Here is a 26201-nt window from a genome sequence, read left to right on the forward strand (position 1 = left end):
TAGCTTCCTAAATTTAGCACTGTGAACCGGAAAGATGTTAAGTACAGTAGATCAAAGGATGGAACTTCCCTATAAATTCTTTGTTTTTAGCAGAAAGTACAATCTTATTTAGGTAATGAAAATTACTGATAACTAAGGTTCTCTCTTAATTAGTTTGTGACTAATTTCTGACAATATAAAGATCAGTGTGGAAAAAATAAAATTTCCATTAAATATGCTGCATCTATTTAGCCAATAATGCTTCTCCATTTTACAACATGATGTGACACCAGTTAATGATAGTGTTTCTGTCACCTACACACTGCTCCGTGGGGAAGCCTGTTGGTACACTTCTCTAAGTTCCCCAGCATCTGCCTTCACCAGCTACAGCAGTCATAAAAGGTGAGGGTACGGAAGTAACAAATAGTAAGAAGGAAGACATAATATTCATAAGCGTGTTTAGGGTTGCTCCCTAAGCCAAGATAATCCCTTAATAAATCAGACAAACACAAAAAGATTTTAAAGGCCTGTTTCAGGACATGCCATTTCAGAATGCCGTAACACCCCACATTTCTTAAAGGTCTTTTAAAAAGGTCAAGTTGGGAAATCATGCAAATTTATCCCTTTTAGTTAGCACACAAAGATATATGACAGAGAGAAAGTCTGTGTTTGTTGCTATTAGTACTATTCTTGTAGTTAGGATGGTCCAGATACTTATTTAGCAACAGTGCTTATGTGGTAGCACAGGTAACCACCTGGCTTAATGCCTTGTTCTCAATTACTAGTACTTAACTCTGCAAGCTTCTAAATATCCTTTTCCCTCACTGAGTTCAAGAATAAACTCTCTCCTCGGTAGAGAGGAACATGCATATTTATGCTATTTTGTACCAGTTCTGTGGAGTCCTTCAAATACTGGGCCCCTCACTGCAGGAAAGATATTGAGGTGCTGGAGCGTGTCCAGAGAAAGGCAACCAAGTTGGTGAGGGGCCTGGAGCACAAGTCTTATGAGGAGCGGCTGAGGAAACTGGGATTGTTTAGCCTGGAGAAGAGGAGGCTGAGGGGAGACCTTATCACTCTCTACAACTACCTGAAAGGATGGTGTAGTGAGGGGGGTGCTGGTCTCTTCTGTCAGGTGGCTGGAGATAGGACAAGAGGAAATGGCCTCAGGTTGCACCAGAGGTTTAGGTTGGATATTAGGAAAAATTTCTTTACTGAGAGGGTTGTCAGACATTGGAATAGGCTGCCCAGGGAAGTGGTGGAGTCACCATCCCTGGAGGTGTTCAAAACATGCGTAGACAAGGCACTTCAGGACATGGTTTAGTGGGCATGGTTGACGCTTGGACTCGATGATCTTAAAGGTCTATTCCAACCTAAACGATTCTATGATTCTATGATACTAAGATCCCTGACTCTAATTTTCATGGCAATAAGGATGCAATTTTAACTTACATAAACAAACGATACAAACCATACAAAATGGAATTTATTGAATTCATACTGTACAACAAGGAATATAAGGACTTCTGCTTTACAGACATATTTTAAATTCTTTTTAGGTATTTTAGTTTTAAAACTTCACAGTCAGTAAGAAAGTATACTATCAAAAGCCAGGCTTGAAGACCAGTTAGGAAGTACTCTTTCTCTGCATTACTTGACAGATTGTCACACAGAAGTATTTAAAAACACTTTTTTTTTCTCCACAAAAGTCAGAAAAAAATCCTTTAAAATGTTCATTAATATTAAATGGAGACTTACTTGCTCATATACTAGACAAATGTTTCAAAGTTGTCATACTGGCAGTATCCTGCCATTCCTGTAATCTCTCATGTATGTAGTTGCAATGTGTTTTAGCTGCATTTTAGTAACCGGTATGTTTTATGATGACAGAAACTAATTGGGACTCTTAAACCTCTCCTGCTACTGAAAGTAACACAGGCTTTGCCACAGAAATGCATTAACTATAGTTTGTCTACTTTGATCTAGCATTTTCAAAAAGATGTATCGGACGTTCGCTCTGGCTAACTGTTCTTACATAATAAAAACATTGTCAGAGCATAGCAAAATGCTGTTTTAACTGTTTGATGAGCTGTTGTGTATCAACATGGCCTGGAAATGCTTCTTCTGACTTCTGAGCAGCTGTGTAACTCCTCTGAAGATCTCCAACCTGTAAGAAACACACAAACTAATTTTGTAAATTCAAGTACTGCAGTATTTGCATCATGTATTCTTTGCAGTACATTTCTGACGCTTACAAATGTTTAAACATAGCTGGTCCTGAGAGCGAACAAATAAAACAAGAGTCAGTATGGAGGCTTTTGAACTCAGGGTTATGTCCCACTTACAACAAGGGATGAGAATAAAAAGACAGAAATGTGATTTTAATGGGAGGGATGCTTCAAGACAGTAACTTTATGTCCCATTCCACCTGACTTCTTGGAGAATGGACAACAAGGTACACCATGCCTAGTGCTTGAAATGAGGAGGAATAAGAAATGGAAGATTTGTTTTTAAATTCCATAGAAGTGCTGTTGTATATTCAGGCAAAACACTACCAATCAGGCCTCTGCAAAAGCCTCCACTCCATGTGATTTCCTGCTTCCTCACAGAGAGGCACAACAGTCTTGGAGAGCTGATGTTGCTCCTCTGCTGCTTTTAGAATTATGTTTCCACATTGTTCCCTACTTAGGGAACTTTATTTTTTCCTAAATAGCCATCATTTTTTGGAAGGAGGAAGTGTACATCTTCTCAAAGTGGTTCAGCAAAGAAGAACCCAAATGTTTGGGAATACATGTAGTAAAAGTGATAGCTCCTGGGTGAAAAGGAAGAAGCTATGGAAAGTGTCAGTAGGAGGCCTCTGTTGCCTGTGCATCAGCCAACAGAGAGCTTCAGTGCAGCAAGAATTCTCTGAAGAATCCAGGGTCCTGGCCAGAGAAGCCATGTTTTGTAAACCATGGCCTTACAAACCAAATCTAAGGATTGCATTATCACCCTGCATCAACAGTTAGCTGATCTGGCCATCTGTCTTCTCCCACAACCTATGCATGTTCTTTGTGCAAAAGCTACGTAACAAGACATTTGCAGACTAAGATTTACTCCTTAATCAGTAAGTACAGATTGTAATTATTCAAAACCATCTTATGTTTCACAATGGAGAGGATACGCTTACAAATTAATGGGTTGTTCTCTCCTTGACACATGCACTTTAGTATCTGTAGGAGTTGAGCTGCCCACACAACACAGACTCATAACAGAATCTTGAAGGTGTAGGCACAAGCAAAGGAGCAATTTTTCTTGTGAAAAATGTAAGGACGTACAAGTTTCTCCTTATTAACAGGAATGTTGGACACACTATTAATTCAGTGTCTGAGACATTCCATATGAAAGAAATCATTAACACACAAAATTCAAAGGTTGTAAAACTGAAGAACAGACTTTCCTTTTAAGTTCAGTAAGATCATGGGATGAATAATTACTGATATATCATGATACCATTTCACTTCACATTCTGAAAAAGCCAATGACTGTAAAGACTGTAGATGTAATTGTTAATGGATTATTCATCTTCTGGGCATTTGGAAAATTACTAAGTTACTTTATAGCTAGTTGGCCTCACTTATTCTCAAAAGCAAACATTTGAGTAACTACTTTTACACACAAAGCTTCTGGGTTTTAAAATGAAAATGTAACTTCCGTTTTCCTTGAGTTTATGCACTCTGTATTCTTCTGTCTCACCTATTTGGAATTCTCAGTAATAATAATAAAAACCCAACTGCCCCACCAAGGCTCAATTTTTAGATTACAAGAACAGGATAGTGTATTACCTTCTCTGAAAGTATTGCAAAATTGAAATGGGGCTCATACATATGAGGTGCTAAAGATGAAGCAGTCTGCAGCAAAGCTCTTGCCTACGTAGAGAAAGAAAAAAAAAAGTGAAATCTGGGAGGGAAGGAGAATAACAAGAATCTAATGCAATTTTCATCATTCTTAAAAGAAATCATCCTGTGTTTTCTTTACTAGGCCTTTACTAAGAAAGCCATCTTCAACGATGCATGATTTACACCAATAGCACATTTAGGCATAATACAGTTTAATAGCATTGAAATAAATAAGACTCTTGGCTGAGTCAGCAAAAACATGTTGGAACTTGATTCAATTAAGCAATTCAGTTCTAAACACTGAACATAATATATTAATTTAAAAAAAAAAAGTATTTAAAGTCCCACCCCACTGTATTTATCTGTTGTAGCTGACAGCACTGTCATAACCATCCCTGAAAACCTAAATTTTATCATAAAAATTACAGCTTTCATACTCAGAAATTGTAATAAAATTAACTGTTTTTTCTGACTACTAGATAGTAGCATTAAAACCTAATGAAAAATTAAGCATCACAGTGTGCATTTTCATGCTGTAAATCCAACACAAAATTAAGCTCAACTTGTGAATGCTTTTACTAAAAAATAGAGAACTTCGGGGGAAAAAACCTGATCTTTTTAAAAAAAAAGTATCTGTAAACTGTTTGGGAAGGTATTTACAAGTCTTTCTATCATATTGTAGCTCTTGATGTATATATGAATCAATCAAAATAGGCTTGCTCCCATAAGGATTAAAACAAGCTCACAGTAGTTCAAACTGTCCAACATATAATAATTAATTACATATTAATTAATTTAATATTAATTTTCCCTGCATGTGTATAAAAAATGAATGCATTTAATCCACTGGGCATGTCAACCATACATCTAAGCACCATACAACTCAGCATACTCACATTAGATAACCACCAAGCTTACTGATGCAAAAGTTATTTATCAAGAACCTACTGCTTTGGGACAAAACTCTAAAGCAATCTTCTTGTTGAAAAAATCTTTTAAGAGCTGACCTGATTGCTGTCTTCTGCCACCCAGCAAAAGTATATTATCCACATTTATAAACTGAATATATAGCCGAAGTTTTAATGTAAGTGATGATTACAGAGTGATGGGTTTTGTTTTGGGTATCAATTTAGAAAAAGTTCTCAAAAACTGCAAAGTCACTGTAAACCTTGTTTGTATTTGGTGAACCATTTGGATATGCCTAAGAATTAGCAGTTGAATGGGAGATGGCACGACAACATGGAGGTTACACTGAAACACGTGTAAAAGTTATTTATGTTTTCTGCCTGTAATAGTGAGCTAGATGTTCAAACGATGCCTCCACCTCAGAGAAATGACACGTATCTTAAGTACCAAAGGGCCAAAGGAAGCATTCTGGTTAGGCTGAGATGCAACACCAACCTGTTCAACGTGACCTTTTCGCATTTCCAGCACAGCCAAGTTGTTGTAAGCTTCCGCGTAGTCGTTATTGTTGACTAATGTTAGCCTGAAACACTGATAAGCCAGATTCAGGTCTCCTATCCCCTAAAAGCAAGACTGTATTTTAATTTGTGAAAAGATTGGAAACAACATGCATCTGTTTTGTTGTCTGGAGTATCTTTTCACCCATAGGTACTACCATGGAATACAAATTACAATAAAAACATGCTGATCAGAACCATATGTGCTTTCTTCCCAGACCCTCTCATTTGCTTCTTATTCTTCCTCTGGACAGAATCATTTCTCTCCAGCACACACTTCCATGCTCCAAGTGATATTCACTTCATCTAATTTAACTCTTAGATAACTAAAGTGTCATCTAAAGACTACGCTATCTGCTACCATCTATGGTAGAGCAAGAAAAACAGAGATGTCTCCAGAGAGGAAGTCATCTTGCCTTTCTGTCTCTACACAGATTTAAAAAAAAATCACATATAGGCCTAGTTTTTAGAAGATAAAAATTAAGGGAGGTGAATTTCTTCGTATGGAGCAGCTGACTACTCTTTAGTATTATGACCAACACTGATACAGCACCAGGTTAAACATTAAAAGTGACAAATGCTGAAAAATATAGGCACATCAGGTCAAATTTCAATGTTTTAAGCAGTATAAATTATGTGTTTATGCAGTTGCAGTACAATCAAGATAAACAGCTGAGTTTCTGACCCAAGTTAAATCATAATCAGCATTTGAAGACCACTCATATTAGAAAGCTGTCAAAAACTTTATTCAGTAACCTTATTCTGGGCACTCAGCTAAACAGAAATCTAACACAACCTCTACAAGAACATCTGAAAAAATGGCCAATGAATGCAAATTAGTGTAGAAATTTAACAAACTTTATCACACAATTACACAATATTTCTATAGCTGCCTATAAGACAGAGGAACATGCCTTCTCAACTATGACTTACATAGTGCTGTAGTGTCTGCTACAAGCTGCTGAGTATGTTATTTTTATGACAACAGACTTGATCTAATGCTCCATGTAACACAAATAACAGCTCAGAGAAAAAAATCTTGAATTCAGTTTTTTCATCAGATTAGCTTGTATTGCAGCAAAGGCCTTCAAGGGCTAGTACATGTTGCAATTTTTTTAGAAAGAAGGGAAGGTTAAACACGATGGTGAGGGAGATCTTTTAGCAGGAGTAAGCCACATTATGTGAAGGTGTACAGAACTTTTTTCTTTTGCCTCTTCCTCTCTACTGAAGTGCAAATAAAACTTTAATCTGTACTGCACTTTATCCTGTACACTATCAGGTTTCATATTTCAACGTAGGGCAATGACTCCTTCCTAGTTATTCTTTTTCCAGTTTTTGTAAAATTATATTTATTCAGAAAGGTTGTTAATATTTTTCATACCACAGCCACGTGTCCCAAGTTGTACCACACATCTGCTGTCTCCTCCTGATTTTCAGCCAAAAACAGTGCACGTTCAAACGAAGATAGTGTCATATCATATTGCTGAGCATAGAAGCAACAGAGGCCAAGATTGTTAAAAAGTTGGCAGTTATAAACACCCATCTGCAGGAGCCGTCTAGATTGAAAGAAAATATTTAATTTTTTTTTTTTAGATTAATTTCAAATAAGAGTTCTATTCTAAATTACAAAGTTCTCTCCTCCTTTCTCCCTATTCTGAGAGGGTATAATAACCAAGTGTTATAGTCTTACACTTGGTTAAGTTTTCATGAACAGCAGTGCAGGACAGTTTTGATTAGTAGAATCAAAGCTGTGCAAAACAGTCTTCATGTAAATTAGATAACTTCTGTCTTTTTGACTGTGCCACATGATCTGACTTTACTGTAAGACAGAGCTGTATGCAGCCTTTCTCCATTTTCCTCTTTCCAATCCCTCAACCTCTATCAAGCTGTAATTTGTTGCAGTTACTTTTTATGACTCTTCAGACTTCAATTTTTTGCTTGATTCCTGCCCTTCAGCACTGCTACAATCACTACTAGTACATCTAGTATGTGAAACTACATTAATCCTACATCTGAAGCATAACTCAGATTTTGATTCAAATTTATGTTTTTTCCTGCATCTTTTAGAATGGAGATCTTTTATAAAAATTATGTTTATCAATATTTATATGAGAAACAGATACGCTAAGAGGGACAGGGAAAAAGAGGACTGTTGTCTGTGGCATGACTGTGAGTTTCTGAACCTGAAGCATAACAGACCTCAGGTCTAACCAAAATGAGATGGTAGTGCTTATATTGACTTAACGTGCTCTTAGGTTTAAGAACATGAATAAGGCTCCTTTGCACTCTGACTGTATTGAAATAAAAAGCAAGTAGCATCATTTAACACTATCTTTTTATTGCTTTCAGTAAAACATGGGGGAACCCCAGCCCATGTTCAAGTAAGGGATTTTGTGGTCAGAACTGCTTGTGACTTCAAGTGGAGTTTTTCAAAGACTACTCTTTTTCAAAGGGCTAAATAGGAAGTCCATGTGTCTTCTGAATGCAACTGAAGTTGAGAGTAAGGTCCAGTGTTCTCAGACTGCCTCATGCTGTGAAAGATCATTTCTTGTTTATTAATCAAATAATAACTGTTTTGATAATCTTTGTTGATACTTTTACATACTCCGCATGTAATGGTGACAAGTTTTTAAGAGAGACATGTAATTATCACTGGCCAAGAAAACACGTTAAGTTGGTATGCTGATTTTGTGGTGATATTTGTCCAAACGCTCAATCATTCTCTCATGACAATCTCCTAATGTTCTTTTTTTGCTATCAGCATTACAAAAGTCAACCCTTTATATTACCCTCCCACACATTCAGTTCCCCCTCCCTCCCCACAAGTATAGATACCTATAAAATCGCAGAGCTATCTCGGGCTGGTCTGAATAAAAATGGTTACTGCCAATGCATGCAATGGCTTCCACATGAGTGTTGTCTTGTTTTAAGACATCTTTATAGTACTCTGCAGCTGAGGAGATATTGTTCATTTCCTATACAATTGGAAAAAATTCAGATTAATTCAACTTTTTATCACCAATTTTTATCACAAAACTTATTAAAATGTCAATCTACTGAATGCTTTAACGATGCCCTGTACAGTACTTAACTGAGATTAATTATGTATGCTCTTACAGTTCTCTTATCACACAATGCAACATCACTGATTAGCATCTTCACAAGCAACACACACATCCACAAAAAGAATGCACATTAATTTATCAGCACTCGTTGTACCTCTCATTAACTCTATGCCATAGCTACTGTCCTGGTTTCAGCTGGAATAAACTTAATTTTCTTCTTAGTAGCTAGTATAGTGCTGTGTTTTGGATTTAGGATGAGAATAATGTTGATAACACACTGTTTTAGTTGATGCTAAGCAGTGTTTATACTAAGTCAAGGGCTTTTCAGCTTTTCATACTGCCCTGCCAGCAGAGTCTGGGAGTGCACAAGAAACTGGGAGGGGATACAGCAAGGACAGCTGACCCAAATGAGCCAAAGGGATATTCCATACCATATTACGTCACGCCCAGTACATTAACTGGGGGGAGTTGGCCAGGGGGCACCATGGCTCAGGGATTGGCTGGGCATCGGTGAGTGGGTGGTGAGCAATTGTATTGTGCATCCCTTGTTTTGTATATTTTAGTAGTAGTAGTAGTAGTAGTAGTAGTAGTAGTAGTAGTAGTAGTAGCATTTTCCCTTCCTTTTCTGTCCTATTAAACTGCCTTTATCTCAGCCTGTGAGTTTCACTTTTTCTTTTCATGATTCTCTCCCCCATCCCACTGGGGGCCAGGGGAGTGAGCAAGCGGCTGTGTGGTGCTTAGCTGCTGGCTGGGGTTAAAACATTAGAGCTATAAAAAGAGATTTATTTGGTTTTTATTTTTTAGAAAAAAGAGATTGGTCAGAAGCTTAGCATGTGCAATGGGCATTTGCTACTTTTTGCACAATGCCTTGTGATCCACAGTACTGTGCAGTCAGTTTCCCAGTATGGTAACATACAGTACTTATTTCCCCAGTCAATGTCTCAATTATTTTCAATACTTTGTAAGTCAACTCATTAATTGCTCTGAACACAAATGAGAATATAATTGCATATGAAGAATTATTACATGCCTTTGAAAACAGGAATCATGGATTTATTACCAAAACTTATACTAGCTAGGATATGCCAGTTAGGAGAACTATATTGTATAAAAATATATGCTTGGATGTATGCCTCTTGGAAGATGAATTAGGGCGAACTCATTGCTGTAAACAACATCACACTGTTTCTGAGGAGTGCAAGTCACCAGAGGACTCTACCCCGTATCAGAAGAAAATAAATTAAAAGATCAAAACACATTTCTTTGTTTAGAGAGGAATAATTTCTACCTGTGTGCTGTAGACACACTGTACTCTCAACATGACTAAATAATAAGCTTTTATTTAATCTCAGCAGCATAGAATCATAGAATCATAGAATCATTTAGGTTGGAAAAGACCTTCAAGATCATCGAGTGCAACCATTAACCATGCCCACTAAACCATGTCCAGAAGTACCCTGTATTTAGCTATGAAAAAATGTATTTCCTGTGATTAAAGGAAATAGTACGAAAGCAGTCCCTTTAAAAATAATGGGCTTTTTTTAAACCAAAAAAGGTCTACAACTCTTCCTGCTGTCAAAAGGTAGTGACAGAGAAGAAAAGCTCTGATTAAGATGCCTGATGCATATATTCAACTTATGAGTCTATGTAATGAGAACCGCCCTGTGCTGCAGTAAAAATCTTTGCTAATGAAGCTATAATCCTGCACCCAGGTGTCAGTGCAAAACTAGATCCTGTCAACTATATTCTGCTCTTTAATAATTCCTTAAAGGGTTATGCAATGTTATGTATGGTTCTGCAAAATAATATCCATATTAAAAACTGTTTAACAATTCAGAAAGAAAAGCCTCCAAAAATTATGCAGCTGTTTTCTTCCTTGCTGAAGGACAAAAAGGATTTAATATGAAAATGGATTAATGCTTAGGGCTTAGATGAGAATGATGAGAACAGGAAAGAATGCCAAGTATGAATGTAGACCAAAAAAAAAAAAAATTCATGACTTTAAATCATTTGTTCTGGAATAGCATCATTACCAACTTTCAGTGAAAAACAATATTAAGTCCACTGTTTGACATGAAAATATACACTTTTAAAATACAAAATACATGGTTACCAAGGTAAAATGACACTACTTTAAAACTAATCCTACTTAAAATAACATCTACTTCCTAGACTAAGAAACATTCACATTCCAACTGTTCTCACTGGCTTAAGAAACTAACAGTAACACATAGTGCTAATAAAGACAACATTGACGAGTAGACTATTTTGCTGTTTAATCCTGCTAGCAGGCTGTTGGTGACTTGAGCAGTTTTAGTACGATGAAACATACAAACTAGACCTAGCTACACAGAAAACACCTGGACCACTTGCCCTAACGTGGACTTGCTTCCGTGTGTCAAGGGTAAATAGGATCTCACTAGTGTGATTAACCATTTAAACAAATAAGCCTGCAAGGCTCCCCTGATATTACTTTTGTATATTTGTGTAATGTTACCTGTTTTGCAGTAGTGGTACTAAAAATCAGCGTAGTTAATTTTTTATGACCTTACAGTTCTATTCAACTATTGGCTCTTTTTTCTTGCTCAGGCAGCTGACCTTGGCCACAGTAAGGATTGCATTGTGGGTGCATACCTCATAGATTCTGGCAATTCCACAAATAAGAGTCACTTCTCCAGGAAATCGATCTAACCCTTGCTTGAACACATTCAAAGCTGTTACAGGCTGATCCAAGCGCAAATACACCTAAGCAAATAAAAAGGGTATATAAATGTCAAATGTCTGACTTTTGTACTTGTACTGCTGTTTAACAAGGGAGATAAATAAAAGGGGGATGACACCTCCCTTTATGCAGTAAACCATTAGCTGAGATAGTGAATAACACTGGGAAAATAATGGAGTGAATACTGAATAAATCTCTGTAATGAAGATAAAATAGGCTAATTAAGATAATTAAATTTGCATGCATATCATCTAGACATTATTAATTCATATGGACATTACTGATAAACCAAAAAAGTATCTTGTTATTTATTATCATATCAAAATATACTTTGACACTGAGGTGAAGGTATCACCTTGAATATTTTCCTGTTTAATATATTTTTTATAACCTATGTTTAGGCTTGAAAGAACTGGATCTTCAGGTTGACAGTGCTGGAATACCAAAATATTTTACTTAGTCAAATAAGACTGCACTGCACAGAGCAGTGACACTTCCAAATTTCCTTACTGCTCTGTCAACCTCCCCTGTCACAAACAATAAAATCCCATAACAGAAAGAGGGCAGTTTGGTCTCTGCGATTTTGGCTTCTGTGTTGATTATGACAATGTGTGATGTGGATAACGTTGTGTGAGAATTGGATAGAGGACATCACCGTGTTGATAAAGACCACCTCTGCAGCTGTCTGAGAGTACAACTGTAAAGCCCTCCTGTTGTGGGTATGGTAAATACAGCTACAGCAAAGGAAAAAACCCTGCACACCTACTTTGGGAAACCAGATGGCTAGAGTGATTAATCTGTCTCCCACTGAGTGGAAAAGTGTTTTGAGTGCTCCTGTTATGAGAAATATTACATTGAATAGTGCTTATACTTGATATGACTAAAAAAGGGAAAGAATCTGTGACTGGCATATTGACACAAACATTTTGTGATGCAATGTAAGAAAAGTATCGATGTTAACTGAACACCTGAGAAACTTCCAAACACATTTCCTGCTTCTGCCCTTGAGCTTCATGGACTTTTGAGTGCCAACAATCAAAATACTAGTTAAAGTCATAAGTTCTTTATTTGCATCCCTATAGATACATAATGCTGTAGACATTTGCAAAGAATTCTTTCCTGTGACCACTCAAGCGATGTTCTTAATTGTCAAAGAGCTGTTGACTGTGAGTACCTTCCTAGTAAAGGGACTGCCATTTCAAGTTGATCACTGGCAAAAGGAAAAATCTTTTTTTCAGTCATTTTGCTGATGTCACTTACATTTCCTGTATTAAGCTAGAAAACTAATTCCTTCTTGTGAAAAGCAATAAAAGAGCAAGGGATTTGGGTTTTTTGGGGGGTGTGGTACTTGGTAGACTAGGACTGCACTAATGACACCATCAGTGTATATGCTTTAAATCAACAATTTTTTCCTAATGCACTCTATCTGGGCATGTTGCTGTATCTAAAACAGACTTCAAGTCATTTGCTATAGTTTTTAATTTATAAACCATGGAGCAGTTTCTGATGAATTTTATGTCTACATTAAATTTTAAACTTTAAATAATTGTCTCCGTTGTGACTGTCAAGCTCCGTATTTTCCTCTAGCAACAGTTCTCTACAACTAAATTACTCTGTAATGAGTTTCAGTGGAAAGTACACAGATGAAAGAGAGGACATGATAGCTGGTTATAACTTAATTAAGAAGAACCTTGGCTGGTTGTTTTACTCCTAAGTATCACCTATGTGAGTGACTTGTATAATTTATCCTGAATATGTGTAGTCACTGCACACTGCCATACCTACAAATAATTTCATACTTTGTTTGAACTGAGATAAAATTTCAATTAGCTGTTTTTTTGTTTTGTTTGCCTGCTTGTTTTTTGACCTGATCTAGCTATGAAGCACAGCTATCTTCATATTCTTAGGATAAAAAAAATGTAAAAAAATTGAGGATGGGAAATTCCACTAGATCTGCTCCTTTTTTATCTTGTTATTTTTGTTTATGAAGTATGTTTTCTAAGCATTATGACTCAGGTCTGCTCTATTGCTTCATCTGGAGGTTCACTCCAAAGATGCATTTGCTACAGATCCTCTGTGCAAATATTATGCTAAGGCAACACAGCCACAGTACTCTACTATGTAATTCCCATATCCAGTAGCACATCACACTGTCCAACATCTCTGCAGACTGTAGAGCTGCTGTCCAGATGAGTGGCAAAAGAAATTAAAAGATAGGCGGGACAACTTCCACCTACTCGCAGCTGCTTTGGGGAGACCTGCTCTTTAATGAGTACTACAGCTATAGTCATTAAGTTTTAGATGCTAAATGCAGAATGGCGCCATTTTCTTTTTGTTATCTCTCTTATCTCAGGTAAAAATATCCCATTTCCAGCTCTTCTGGGTCTTGAAATACTTTTTAACTTCTCAGCAGCCCTGACTTCTTTAAAGACTTTTTATTTTTGTTTTCTTTTGGTCTTTTATCTTTTCATAAATTACATTTCAAGGGAGAGTTAGCCTTCAGGAAAATATTTTTAAAAACCAAGATAGCTGTTGTAATAATGAATATAAACAGAAAACTAATTGGTACCATAGTATTGGTCTGTTTGCACAGAACTTGATGCAATCCTATTATGTTTTTGCAATGGCTGCTTAAGTCAAGTCTTATCTTTTCAGTACTGTCAGATTGATCTATATTTCAGTGCCCTACTCTATTGCCTGTCCACCCACAGTCACTAAATCATGTTGTGTGATGCTTTATACCTGAGCGAGCTGGTCTATGGAGTGGGAGGTGGAAGTTCAAATGTAGCTCCTTGAGCTAGTAGTGATGGGGGGGAGGGGGAAGCGGGGCAGATGCATATCTCCCATAACGAATCACTGTTTGTTAATCCAATTACTCTGCCAATTTAGTCACTCTGTGTAGCTTGTGTTTTGCAGAATGGCTCCCGGTAGTGACAGAAATATAAAATTACTACGCTTAATTGAGTAAACTAACTCCAACTGCTGTACTGAGGACAAGTCTCCAGATAGCAGTGATGATCATTTAAATATAAAACATAAATTGCTCAACAAATGTAAAGGTAAAGCAAGTATCATAATATGAACATCTGAATTATCCACTAGTAGCGATGACTTTTGGATAGGCCTGTGACAACTGGCTTAAAGGGAGCTGACAAAGAGCAATGGATTTCATCTCTTTCTAGGACAAGAGGAAGAAAAATGCAGTTTTAGTTTCTCACAAGCCACCTTTTCTTGAATGTCTTGGAAAATGTTTAGAACCTGATGTGTACCCTGGTAAACAAGTAATTCTGAGGCTTAGCTTGCCACTTGTTCTTTTAAAGCTTTTAATGCCTTTATTTTGACAGAACATTCTCTGTTTCAAGGTCTCTGATTGCGTCCTTTAAGCTCACTTTGTTCTGATTTTGCTTGTTAAACTAGGATTTTGAGCTTCACTCTTCACTTACCGATTTATTGCATTAGTTTCCTAGGAGACCATATATAGCTACATTGTTCTTCATACTGGAACTCCAATAAATCTTTAGCTATATAATCCCCACTGGAGTTTAGAGCAAAGAATACAGTATCGTAGGAGATTATTTTTTGTGTGTGTGTAAAATCTGGAAGCTCCAAAATCTTTTTGTAAACTGTAGGCTTCAATTTCAACTGTTAGCATGTATTGCCTCAGGTCTATATGGAGATCACACACTATTAAACTTAAGGGTGTATCAAGCTCAATACTCAGCTATTCTGGTGTATGGACCTCTCAGGGATAGTCTAGAATCTCACTTCATTCTTAAACAAGCAAATCTATGACTTACCTTTGCCAAATACAAGATTGTATCAACCATGTCCTGTTGCTTGAGAGCTGACTTAAATTGTTTTTCGGCTTCACGATATAATCCTAACCTAAAGAGACAACAGAGAGATATAGAAGGGGTTTTTTTGTTTTTTTTTTAAAAAAAACCTTATTAAATAATGAAGCAGTGCACACTACACCAAACATGAACTGCCCAAAAGCATACTTCAAGGTCATATATTTGTGTGCACACTAACAAAACCCATGCTGTTAAATATATTAAGGTTACAAAGACACTCATTTAAAATGATGGAAAAGGCAAATTAATGAAATTTGGCCCCCTTCTGTACATACAGTCTTCTGGTGCTAATTGAATAATGATGTACTCATTTTCATAGGACTCCTTGCAGCTCTTTGTAAAGAATGGACAGTAGAAAATGAGCAATTAAAGGCATGTCTCAACCTCTACCCACATGGTTTTGGAGGAGAATTTCCTCACTCATGGCAAAGATCATGTTGATACTCTCCACTGTACAGTTTAGGGAATGCTTAATATCTATAAAACACTTTCTCCTAGCCTTGTATAGGAAATGGTGAAACTTCTGTTGCTGATACTAAAAATCTTTACCTCTGTTTTGAAAACATTCTGTATTGTAAATGGCACCACAGTTTAACACCATCTAAGCAGATCACTTGGGAGGAGGCAGTATACGGCGCATGAGTCTCACAGAAGTCTATTTCATCTCAAAAGTATTTGTTTTGCCATATTACTGTAGAATATTTTGCAGTAATCTATAAATGCTATATAGACTACAAAATTAAAAGGACTGTACTGTTTCAACAACAGCAAAAAGGTACACTTTCTCATATGCAAATTGCCTTTTAGTTCCTTCAATCAAAGAGCACATATACTTGGTGAAGAAACACAAACCAAAGCCAAAACAAGCCAGCCAAAACAAAGAAACACAGCCGAAGGGGACATAAGGTAAATTTGGATCCTGGAAGTACATGTGCCTGCTTGGATGCTTTAGTCTCTATAACACTATTCATAAAAATCCTGAAAGTAATGAATGACCTCAAAGCCAATGCATTGGGTTTGTGTGGCAAGGTTTTGGTAGCTGGGGGGGCTACAGGGGTGGCTTCTGTAAGAAGCTGCTAGAAGCTTCCCCCATGTGCGACAGAGCCAATGTCAGCTGGCTCCAAGATGGACCCGCCGCTGGCCAAGGTCGAGCCCATCAGTGATGGTGGTAGTGCCTCTGGGATAACAGATTGAAGAAGGGAAAAAAACCCCGTGCGGCAGCAATTGCAGCCAAAGAGAGGGGTAAGAACACGTAAGAGAAACAACCCTGCAGACCCCAAGGTCAGTGAAGAAGGAGGGGGAGGAGGTGCTCCAGGTGCTGGAGCAGAGATTCCCCTGCAGCCCGTGGTGAAGACCATGGTGAGGCAGGCTGTCCCCCTGCAGCCCAGGGAGGTCCACGGTGGGGCAGATATCCACCTGCAGCCCGTGGAGGACCCCACGCCGGAGCACGTGGGTGCCCGAAGGAGGCTGTGACCCTGTGGGAAGCTGGTGCTGGAGCAGGCTCCTGGCAGGACTTGTGGACCCATGGAGAGAGGAGCCCACGCTGGAGCAGGTTTTCTGGCAGGACTTGTGACCCTGTGGGGGACCCACACTGGAGCAGTCTGTGCCTGAAGGACTGCAGCCTGCGGAAAGGACCCATGTTGGGAGCAGTTTGTGAAGAACTGCAGCCCGTGGGAAGGACTCATGTTGGAGCAGTCTGTGGAGAACTGTCTCCCATGGGAGGGACCCCATGCTGAAGCAGGGGAAGAGTGAGGAGTCCTCCCCCTGAGGAGGAAGCGAGTGGCAGAGAATGTGTGATGAACTGACCGCAACCCCCATTCCCCATCCCTCTGCGACGCTGGTGGGGAAGAGGTAGAGAACTCAGGAGAGAAGTTGAGCCCGGGAAGGAGGGAGGGGTGGGGGTAAGCTGTTTTAAGAATTAGTTTTATTTCTCATTACCCTACTCTGATTTGATTGGTAATAAATTGAATTAATTTTCCCCAAGTCGAGTCTGTTTTTCCTATGACAGTAATTGGTTGAGTGATCTCTTCCTGTCTTTATCTCAACCCACGATCCTTTCATTATATTTTCTCTCCCCTGTCCAGCTGAGGAGGGGAGTGATAGAGGGGCTTTGGTGGGCACATGGCATCCAGCCAGGGTGAACCCACCACAGCTCAAAAAAAAAAAAATCAGTCTAATCTTCTGAAGAATGTCAAATAAAGATTAATGATAGTGAAGAATTTCATTCATTTGGGCATCTAAAAAGAAGCAATAGTTTCAAGCCAAGATACAACATGGGATTTAAAGGGCCAACTGCTTTGTGTTATCAGCCTGTTCATATAAGAATTGCTTATAGAATTGTAAAGACTGCAGATGACGCTTCATTTTTTTTAACAACCAATATGGTATCTATATGTTTTACATTCATGGGACAAACACATTGTAAAGAATGAAAGGGGGAGCTGCCTCAGTACTTATTTGAATTATGGGAAACAGAGTTGTATCAGGAGGCGTTTCACCCAATTTGGTAGAACTGGCTGTTACCATCATGGCTAGATCCTCAGCAATGACTCTGAACTGCTTGCAACAAGCTCTCCTCCCCTCTGTTGCCACTCTTTCCTCAGTGAGGCATATCACTGTACAGTGTCAGGGTACTCCTAAGTCATTTGTATCAGATGCTCGCGTACAGGATGCCAGCCCTGAGGCCTTGGCATCTTTGGAACTGGCACTTCTTGGGCAATGTTCCTCTGGCAGAAAGTGTCTAACATGAATATTTCAATTTTTAGTATTTCATCAATCTGAAGCCCTCATTGACAGTTAATTTCTCAAACTAATATTGTAATATTCATTTTGTGTGGTCTGTTTTAACAATAGTTCTTTGCATTTATTTACTGACTTTTCAAACAATGATGTTGAAACTCATTAACAAAGGTGAAGATGCAACTAATTCAGTTACTTAAAGGTACTCAATGTTGATGCCTTTACCTCAAGCAGTTGAACATAATCTCCTTGCATATTAAAGGAGATTTAACTGTAAGCACAGCGCTCTCCAACTAAATACTTACTGAACTATTTCTCAGTGTTCAGCATTGCACAATACACCCAGCAGTTCAGGTCCTGCACTCGTACTCACTGATCACAGAAGAAAGGAACAATGGCTTACCTATAGTAGCACTTCCCAATTTGGACTTTCCACCACCAGTCCTTGAATTGTGCGTGCTCGGTGGCAAGGGCTGCCAAATCTAGAGCCTTCCAAAACAAAACCATCATCTTAACATTAATACTTTCAATGGTTAGACAAAGAAAAAGATCACGAAGTGAACAATGTAAAGATTTTTGTAAAGAGAAAATTTTGAACAAAAAGTCCTGGTAAACTTGAGGTGGGGGGACTGCTTCATGTTTACTGTCTTTATAGCTTAGTGCATAGAGGAGCTGAAAGGATAATTTGTCCCTATAAGAACATGTAATCCAAGTAGCTTCTAGTAATTCACAGAGAAAATATAAAATTAATTTGATCAGAGTCCTGAAGTGCTGCTTCAGAATATATAGAATATTTGTGTAAGCTGACACACTTTCTCCAAGCTTCCCATCCTTGTTCACTAAAAGTTGTTAAAACCAAGTAAAAATATACTAAACTAAAGAAATCAGTTCAGCCAGTTTAAAATACTGGAGAAATTGTCATCTCATTGCTAGTATCAGGCTGCCTCTGCTTCTAGGAACTCTCAGATGTCTACATTAAGAAATACTTCTTCCTTTAAAAAGTCTATGATGTAAATAATTATGACAGATAGGAAAAATAGATAAATATTCTTCAATAGCTATTGAAGAGGGTGGAGGTCTAAAATCTCTTTTATCTGGTATATTGGAAAAGTAGGTACGCTAATTGATGTGCTACCATCAGCCACCACAGACAGAATCTACCACTTTTCATGTTTTAGTTATAGTTTCAACATTTCTGTTAGAACACATAGATGTGTGTTCTGCACCAAAACCTACCAAAGAAACAATTGTTAGTGTTCCTTTTTTTAAAGTTCCATTTTGTCCCAGAACATATCAAAGCCATACTACATCTGTTACTTATATTTTAGGAATATCATCAGAAGTAGTCTAAAAAGCTTTATCAAAGTATCTTTATAAAAAAGAGCTGACCTTTTTTTTGTTTTCATGAACACTTTGCAGACCACAGAAATCAGAAACTAGCTATCTACTATGAACAATATGGAAAAGTCTGTGTGGCGGCCACTCAGTAGCAGAGGAACCAATAATTTCCAGGAAAAAAATAATCTCAACACTTGAAATATTAGAAAGAGCCTAATTTACTGACACCTTCCTCTGGATTTGATTCCTATTCTTCCTGCTAGCAAAAGGAGGCTGCAAGTAATCAATGGCTGTAGATTTGACACAGCACGGCAAAGCCAGCAGAGCTATGACAACTTAGATAAATTGCTCTCTTTTGGCTCTGTGAGAATGAATAATTTGTTTTCTCTAGCAATTCAGGCTAAGGAGTTGCATTGATGCTGTCCTCAAAGAGAAAGAGACAGTTGTCATTCCCTGCCTCTGTGACAGGAGAGAGGAAAGCTTACAACTCTGAAGTCACTATTTCTTCTAGTTAGGTGGAATCCTTGAAGTCCTCAGATGGCAGCTCTTATCTTGGTTGCCCTTTGTTTCTTAATGGCTTTGCAAATTGCACAACAGGGCCTCTGGATGCTACGGCTATAATAGGGAAGAAGCTTGCTTCATGACAGAAATTATCTGTTTCCCTTCCAGACAAATACTTTCTTTCATCTGAAGGTATATAAGCAACTTTGTCCCAGTACTGAGAAAATTTGGGAAAGTAGCTGATGCTAAAACATCGGTTACATTTGTTGCATTTACAAATGTATAAACGATGCGTGGGTCTGTCAAATACCACACCTGCTTCTAATGCAGCATGAGCAGCCACTTAAAATGAGTAAGGATCATACTGCAAGTAACGTGCTTCAGAGAGCTTTCCTTAGAGTGCTCTGATGACAAGTATTCAAGAAGAAGGACTGAATTTCAGAAAACGATTCCTTCTGCACCTACACATTCAGCTTTCTTTCTGGTACCCTAATTATTTCTGATAACTATTTTATGCAAGGCTAACAATTCTGGCTGCTATTGGACAGTGGGAACTAAGACTGCTTCAGGCTTAGTAAACACTAACATCAGCAGTTTATCTGTTGGTGCAGATCCTGAACTCTTACTGGGATCTTATTACCAACATGAAGAAACAAAGCATGACTTCATTTTGAAGTTTCTTTCCGAAATTAAGTCCTGTTTTTATACTTTCCTGTTAAGGAAGCAGGAAAAGAATGGGAAAATCCTGTTTCTGACACTTTACAAGTGATCACAAAAACTTTAATCCAAAAATACCACAAATTTTATCAATATTTCTAAAAAGTGTTTGCCTGAAAAGGCTTTGTGCATGTCAATGTCAGCTTTTTGCATGCTAGTAGTTACGACTTTCTGCTGGTATTACAACAAAATCTTTTGACACTGTGGCCTTTGAAATGTTAGTAAATTGATTAAAATAGACTTTTAAAAGTCAAAGCCTTCACCTTGCCAACTGCTAGCATATTTCAGTTTCAGTTTGCTGCAATTTTTTTTTTTAATTGCACACTTTAGGTACAAATCAATGTTCAATCTGCACAGCATATTAATTTAAAACCAATCTATAATAGAAGTAGTAAGTGTTATGCCTATCCTGCACCCCTGTGAATTGCTGAATGCTTGTGCAGTTGTTTTAATAACTAGAAGGGAAAAACAGCACGGATTCTGGACTGGCAGATATTGGTATGTCCTTTTAAGGATTTTTGCTTCTAATGTATGTATCAGAAAAAAACCACACTGATTGTCCCAAAAGTTTTAATAAACTTTAGGATATAACTCATCATCTGGAAATGCTGATCAGCTGAAATTGTTACTCTACAGAGCACTTAGCATAGTTACTCATGTATGCAGGAGTCCATTCCAGTAATAGTTTTAGCCCTGGGAAGCTTTTCAGAACATATTTATTTTACTCTCAGTTCTTATATTTGTGCAAATAAAAATAATAAAACCCCCTAATACTTAGTGGGTTTTCTGTTTAAAAAAAAACAAAAAAAGGTTCTTCTTAATGAATGAATCAGAGCTGTTTTTAAATGAAAAAGAATGTAGATTCTTTAATTGCAACTGTACTTACTATGATTCTGAGATTCATTTTTTTACCAGTACTTTCCTTAGCTAAACTATTATAACTAAGACTTCCAAATTGTTTACGAGCTGTAACTCAGTATAAAACAGCTGTAGGGTTGTGGTAATTTTCTACTATATTGCAAAATTAAATTGGTAAATGTACATTTGTTTGAAACTTAGTAATTTCATACATAGTATTGTATGCACCAAGAAATTAGATAGATGGAAATGATAGCAAGCGTCTGCTGCTTCTTTCACCTACTGTTGAATGGCAGTTATTCTCCCAGCAACAGTTATTGACTAAAGTCTTATTTGTAGACAAATCAACACAGGATAGTCTACAAAACAGCTGAGTAAATGACATTAGCCACAGTCAGTTTAACACAATTTCTTTTGGTGAGTGTCTTCCGGATTTCTAGTTTGTAAATCTAACATAATTCCATTATAAACAGATTTCTATCAGAGAGTATAAACTTCAGAGTATTAGGAAGAACTAAGGAAATATCAGAGGTCATGACTTCTGGCCCAAAGTATATATTGTACACTCATTGTTCTTCCTCAGGACAAAGTGTCTTGTCATCACTACCCACCTGTGAATAATGGCAGAATACAGTCTCACAGTCTACTGCTGAAAAAAGTAGCAGCTGAACTATTTCTGGACAAGTCTTTTAAACTGCCCTGCTCTTACAGCATTTAGCCCATAAAATGGCTTTTAGAAATAGCTCAAGGGGTACAGAAAGTCATTTATTAAGTATATGTGTTCAAAAGGAAACAAGTCAAGAACAATAATGGATAGGGTAATAGTAATTTCTTCAGAGAAGTGTTTAATTTTTCATTAAATAAGATGAAAGACTTTTGAATACATTTTCAAGTGCTGAAAAAGCTCAGTGTTTCTCTCTTCTTGCATCCCCACAATTCTGATAATTGATAGATTACAGATGTATTTACTTTTAATTTGAACTGAGTTCCTAGCATTATTTGTCTAGTTGAATGCATATGGATTCATGATATTTCTCAACTGAAATTGCTGAAGCTTTTTTTTCTTTCTTTCTATATACTGGCTGAATACTAAACAGAAGATAAATAATAGAACTGCTTTTGCTTCTTAAATAATAATGCAGCTGAGAGCAGTACAGACTGTTCCAGATCAGCACAGTTACAATGGAAGGATAAAGTCACTACTACTTTTGTGTTTTATTTGCAAAACTGCAGGAACTGGTCTTCCAATTCTACCCATGCAGAAAGTCCGCAAGTAGAGGCTTTTCAGCCTATACAGTCAGAAACTTAAGCCAATTTCCCAGGTTTCCAAGCCTTCTTTCATCTCATCTCATGCAGAAAAGTGTTTCAGGGTTTTTTTTTAAGAATGTGCAACATCACACAGTAGCAGGTAATACAAAGATGCAAGAGATGTCAGTGAATGTTCTAATGGGTGATCAAACAAGATCCAGATCAACTTTTAAACAGTTAACATATGTGCTGATTGTCTGCTGAATCCTAAGCAACCAAATTACTTTCAGGGAGAAGCAAGAAAATTAATTAGTAAAATGCCATTGGTAGGAGAGGTGAATAAACAGTGATGCAGCCAAGTTTAAGCAGAAGTATTTCTTTTTTTGTTTAATGCAGATGAGGTTCAAAAGGAAGGGAGGACAGTTTGGAGAATAGAATTATATTGAAAATGGTGTAGAAAGCACAGAATAAAAGAGGAATGAAAGCAAACGAGAGAAAGCAATCTGAACAGTTTAAAAAAAAAATCTCTTCAGAGATACACATTACATTATAAAGGCACCTTGTACTGTGAAGTGTGACACATTTTTTTTTTCCTACAAGATGCTGTCATTAACGAAACATATTGAGCTCTCTCTCATTACACAATAAACAGTGATGACTAAGCTGACACTTCTTTGCTTACAGGTATTTATTCAAACGGCTAGAGTGCATTAAAAGCCATGGGCAAAACTTTTCCTGCAAGACAGTGATTTGGGATTCTCAGCAAGGATTTCAAAATACATGCAGTACAGTGTAAAAACATCTTATGATTTTTTTCTGGAGTGTTTGTAAAATTCATTGCATTATATGAAATTATTTGTCTAGCCTAAAGATCCTGCATGTCCTTAAAGTGTAGGTCACAGGCACACAGATGTGTGGCATCTTATCAAGTGACCGTTTTATTCTTAGCGAACTGAGTTCTCAGTAACAAACAACATAAATTATAATTATTAGTGGCATAAACCCCAAACACTTTCTTCATATTCAGTATCAGAATATGTAAATGTTAATTGCTATTTCTCTCTGACATTTCTGACACTTGCACTTACTGTTTCAAGCATATTTTGGATTAATAGTGCATTGCAATTCAATCCTCTTAAAAGAATGCTATGCAAAAAATTGACAGTGTCCAACTATAATCATTTGATACTAGATTAAAAAGCTTTGCGTAGCAGTACATTTGGAAATGGTTCTGATCTATGTCAACAACAAAAAAATACTTTTTTTCTGTGTTATTAACTGGAGAGTTTAACTTCAGATCTAATCACACACCACTTAGTAGTATTGCAGAAAATTCAATAACTAGTCAGCACGCATTATTGACACAAACAGTTCTTTCAAACAAACTGCAAGCAGAAGTTTTGATTCCATTTCAACTGGGTTCATATATCTAACATAGTAATGAAATATTTTGACACTTTACTCATTGAATAAATTAATTATTTTCCTGAATGAACTGCCAAAAAAGTTCTGCAACCATTATCTATTTCTGAAAGTTTAAACAATAGGTACCCAAAATTGATCTTATCCATTCAGAGCAGTAACATATGAAGAACCACGGAAGAAAGATTTTGGATATGATAAGAGGGAAACTGTACAATTAGGAAAACTTTTGGAGAATAAATGTTATAGACAGTCGTATGGACAATATAATCTTTCTCTTGAGGCCACAAAATACCTCAGCGCTATGGAATTAAATTTCTAGAAAAAGTGTCCAAAGTCCTATTGGTATTTATTTTTCCACAGTTTCACCAAATACCTTTCCTTTCTATTCACCCAAATGCAAAAACAATCATTTCAGTAGTTTAAAATATTGAATGATATTCAGTTCAATCAGTAACTACTTTGTCAGATATTTTCAGCTTCTCTTGTTAACAGACAGTTTTCTGTAACTTATTGCTTACTCTCAAGCCTCAGGAACTATGAATTTTCTAGGCAGTCCAGCTACCTGACATGTAGTTTCAGCTAATGCTCAGGGTCCAGTAAATTCTGTTAACATGAAATCATTAGATACAGGGATCGTATCATGTTGATAGATGAGGGAACTAGTTTTAGCATTAGAATGTTTTGCTTCTCAAAAAAGAGAGCAGTCTGTATCTTGGTATTGCAAATTATCATCCCTGATTATCACCTGTAAGAAAGGATTTTTCTCTCTTAACTTTTAATGCTTCACTTCTGTACTCTGATGTGATATACTACCTTGATCCTTAGTTTAGCAGAATACTGACAGAAATAACTGAATGATACTTAACAAAAACTGAAAATGGAACACATGAATTACTCACATTTTTTACGTCATTTTCATGGTGAAAAATATATTCGAACAATGCCTGTCGGAAGAATATTTAAAACATTGTCATATTTGAAGATAAAAATTGATAATATTGAGAGGAATACAGAATCTTGATTATGTTAGGCAGAAATTAATTCTTTGTGAAAGCAATCACATCCACACATCACAATTGCTGACATTTACATTTAATTAAGACTTGAACAGACAAAAACTATAGATGTGCTACACTGTCATTACAGGAAAGCATTTTAATTCGTTGCAAAAGTTCAGTAGAATTGTCTCTTATCTTTGGTCCTTAAAGTCACTTTATAAAAAAAAAGGCAGCTATAACTGAAAGTGAACATAGATTTGAAAACCAGGTACAATTTTCATTACTTTTTAACTGTAAAATCAACAAGTGATCTAACAAAGACTTTTTTTAATGTATAGTTAGGTGCTTATGTAGTGCAAAATCTACTTAAACATAGGTGTATTAAGAATGTAAACTGAGAAAATTTTGCCTTAGGGAAAAAAAATTCTAAACCCTACAGAATTTTGGGATCTGTAAAGGAAAAACTTCTTTTTTATTTGTAAATGATAAATGCTAACAATATTGCACTTCTGAAACTCAAGCACACCATCATAATACCAAAGCTTAAAGAAGTTACATGCATCAGCTGTGCTGTGGTAACTGCTCATAAGCCCACAACAATTGCACAGCAATATAACTGCACCTTTGTTTACTCTTGTATAAAGCTAAGTCAGTCATACTACCTTGCAGCTGTTCTACACTAGAATATAGAATAGTATATAACAGATAATGGGGGTGGCATTTTAAGTGAATAAAATGATGTTGAAAGATACTAGATAACTAAATGGAGACCGGAAGCCTCTATTCCAGGAATGTTTATAATTATTCATTATAAAAAAATAAAAGAAAATATTGCTCCATGAGGAAAGAAATAAAGAACAAGACAGCAGTCTTCTAAGAGCTTCCATGACTCTTCTGCCAGCTTTTCTTAAGATAAATTCTTAAAACATTTACCTTAAGGAAACTAGAGAATTACTAATGAATTGTCTGGTGAGGAAAGTAGCCCACAACCTACTTTTCTTCTACTTCTGGTCAGAAAAGACTTTGAACAGATGAAGTAGCAGAACATTTCCTCCTCTGGTTCAGTAACAGGGAAGTATTCAGTAAAAGTGAGGAAATCTAAAGTGATAAAAAAGGTGTTTTCTTGCATGGCTGGCATGAGGAATTTATGCTGTTATCTATAGGCCCTGACCTCCAAAAGGATTTAAATGACTGAACATTCACCTGGATAAAAATATCTAGAGTTATCTTAATAACTCTATTAAAAATCCACAAGCTAAAAAAGATATAACTTTCTGTTTCATACCATAAACCAGTTGCTAACTGAGATTTACCAGAGGCTCTCTCTGGTGACAGGTGATACCTCATATGTCTACTATGGGGTTTCCTGCAATAGTCCTTAACATGGCTGATGCTAGTCAGAGAGTACCCACATTCCTGTAT

The 26201-nt window shown here is 36.9% G+C and overlaps 1 protein-coding gene across 3 annotated transcripts in view; it reads right to left on the minus strand.

Annotated features, from left to right (window-relative positions):
* Window positions 1-1435: 1435 nt before the first annotated feature.
* TTC8 (tetratricopeptide repeat domain 8) overlaps window positions 1436-26201 on the minus strand; it is a 45836-nt gene continuing 21070 nt past the window's right edge. For all 3 annotated transcript variants that reach the window (XM_069783674.1, XM_069783673.1, XM_069783675.1), the window contains 9 exons: window positions 24681-24725; window positions 18098-18183; window positions 14899-14986; window positions 11014-11124; window positions 8150-8289; window positions 6696-6870; window positions 5256-5378; window positions 3801-3884; window positions 1436-2143 (listed from right to left, as the gene is read on the minus strand). In XM_069783674.1, the coding sequence (XP_069639775.1) occupies window positions 2027-2143; window positions 3801-3884; window positions 5256-5378; window positions 6696-6870; window positions 8150-8289; window positions 11014-11124; window positions 14899-14986; window positions 18098-18183; window positions 24681-24725 (969 nt within the window). In that variant the 3' untranslated portion in view covers window positions 1436-2026. The remainder of the gene's footprint in view (window positions 2144-3800; window positions 3885-5255; window positions 5379-6695; window positions 6871-8149; window positions 8290-11013; window positions 11125-14898; window positions 14987-18097; window positions 18184-24680; window positions 24726-26201) is intronic.

This window comes from Haliaeetus albicilla, chromosome 5, assembly GCF_947461875.1.
Source record: "Haliaeetus albicilla chromosome 5, bHalAlb1.1, whole genome shotgun sequence".
Lineage (NCBI taxonomy): Eukaryota > Metazoa > Chordata > Aves > Accipitriformes > Accipitridae > Haliaeetus > Haliaeetus albicilla.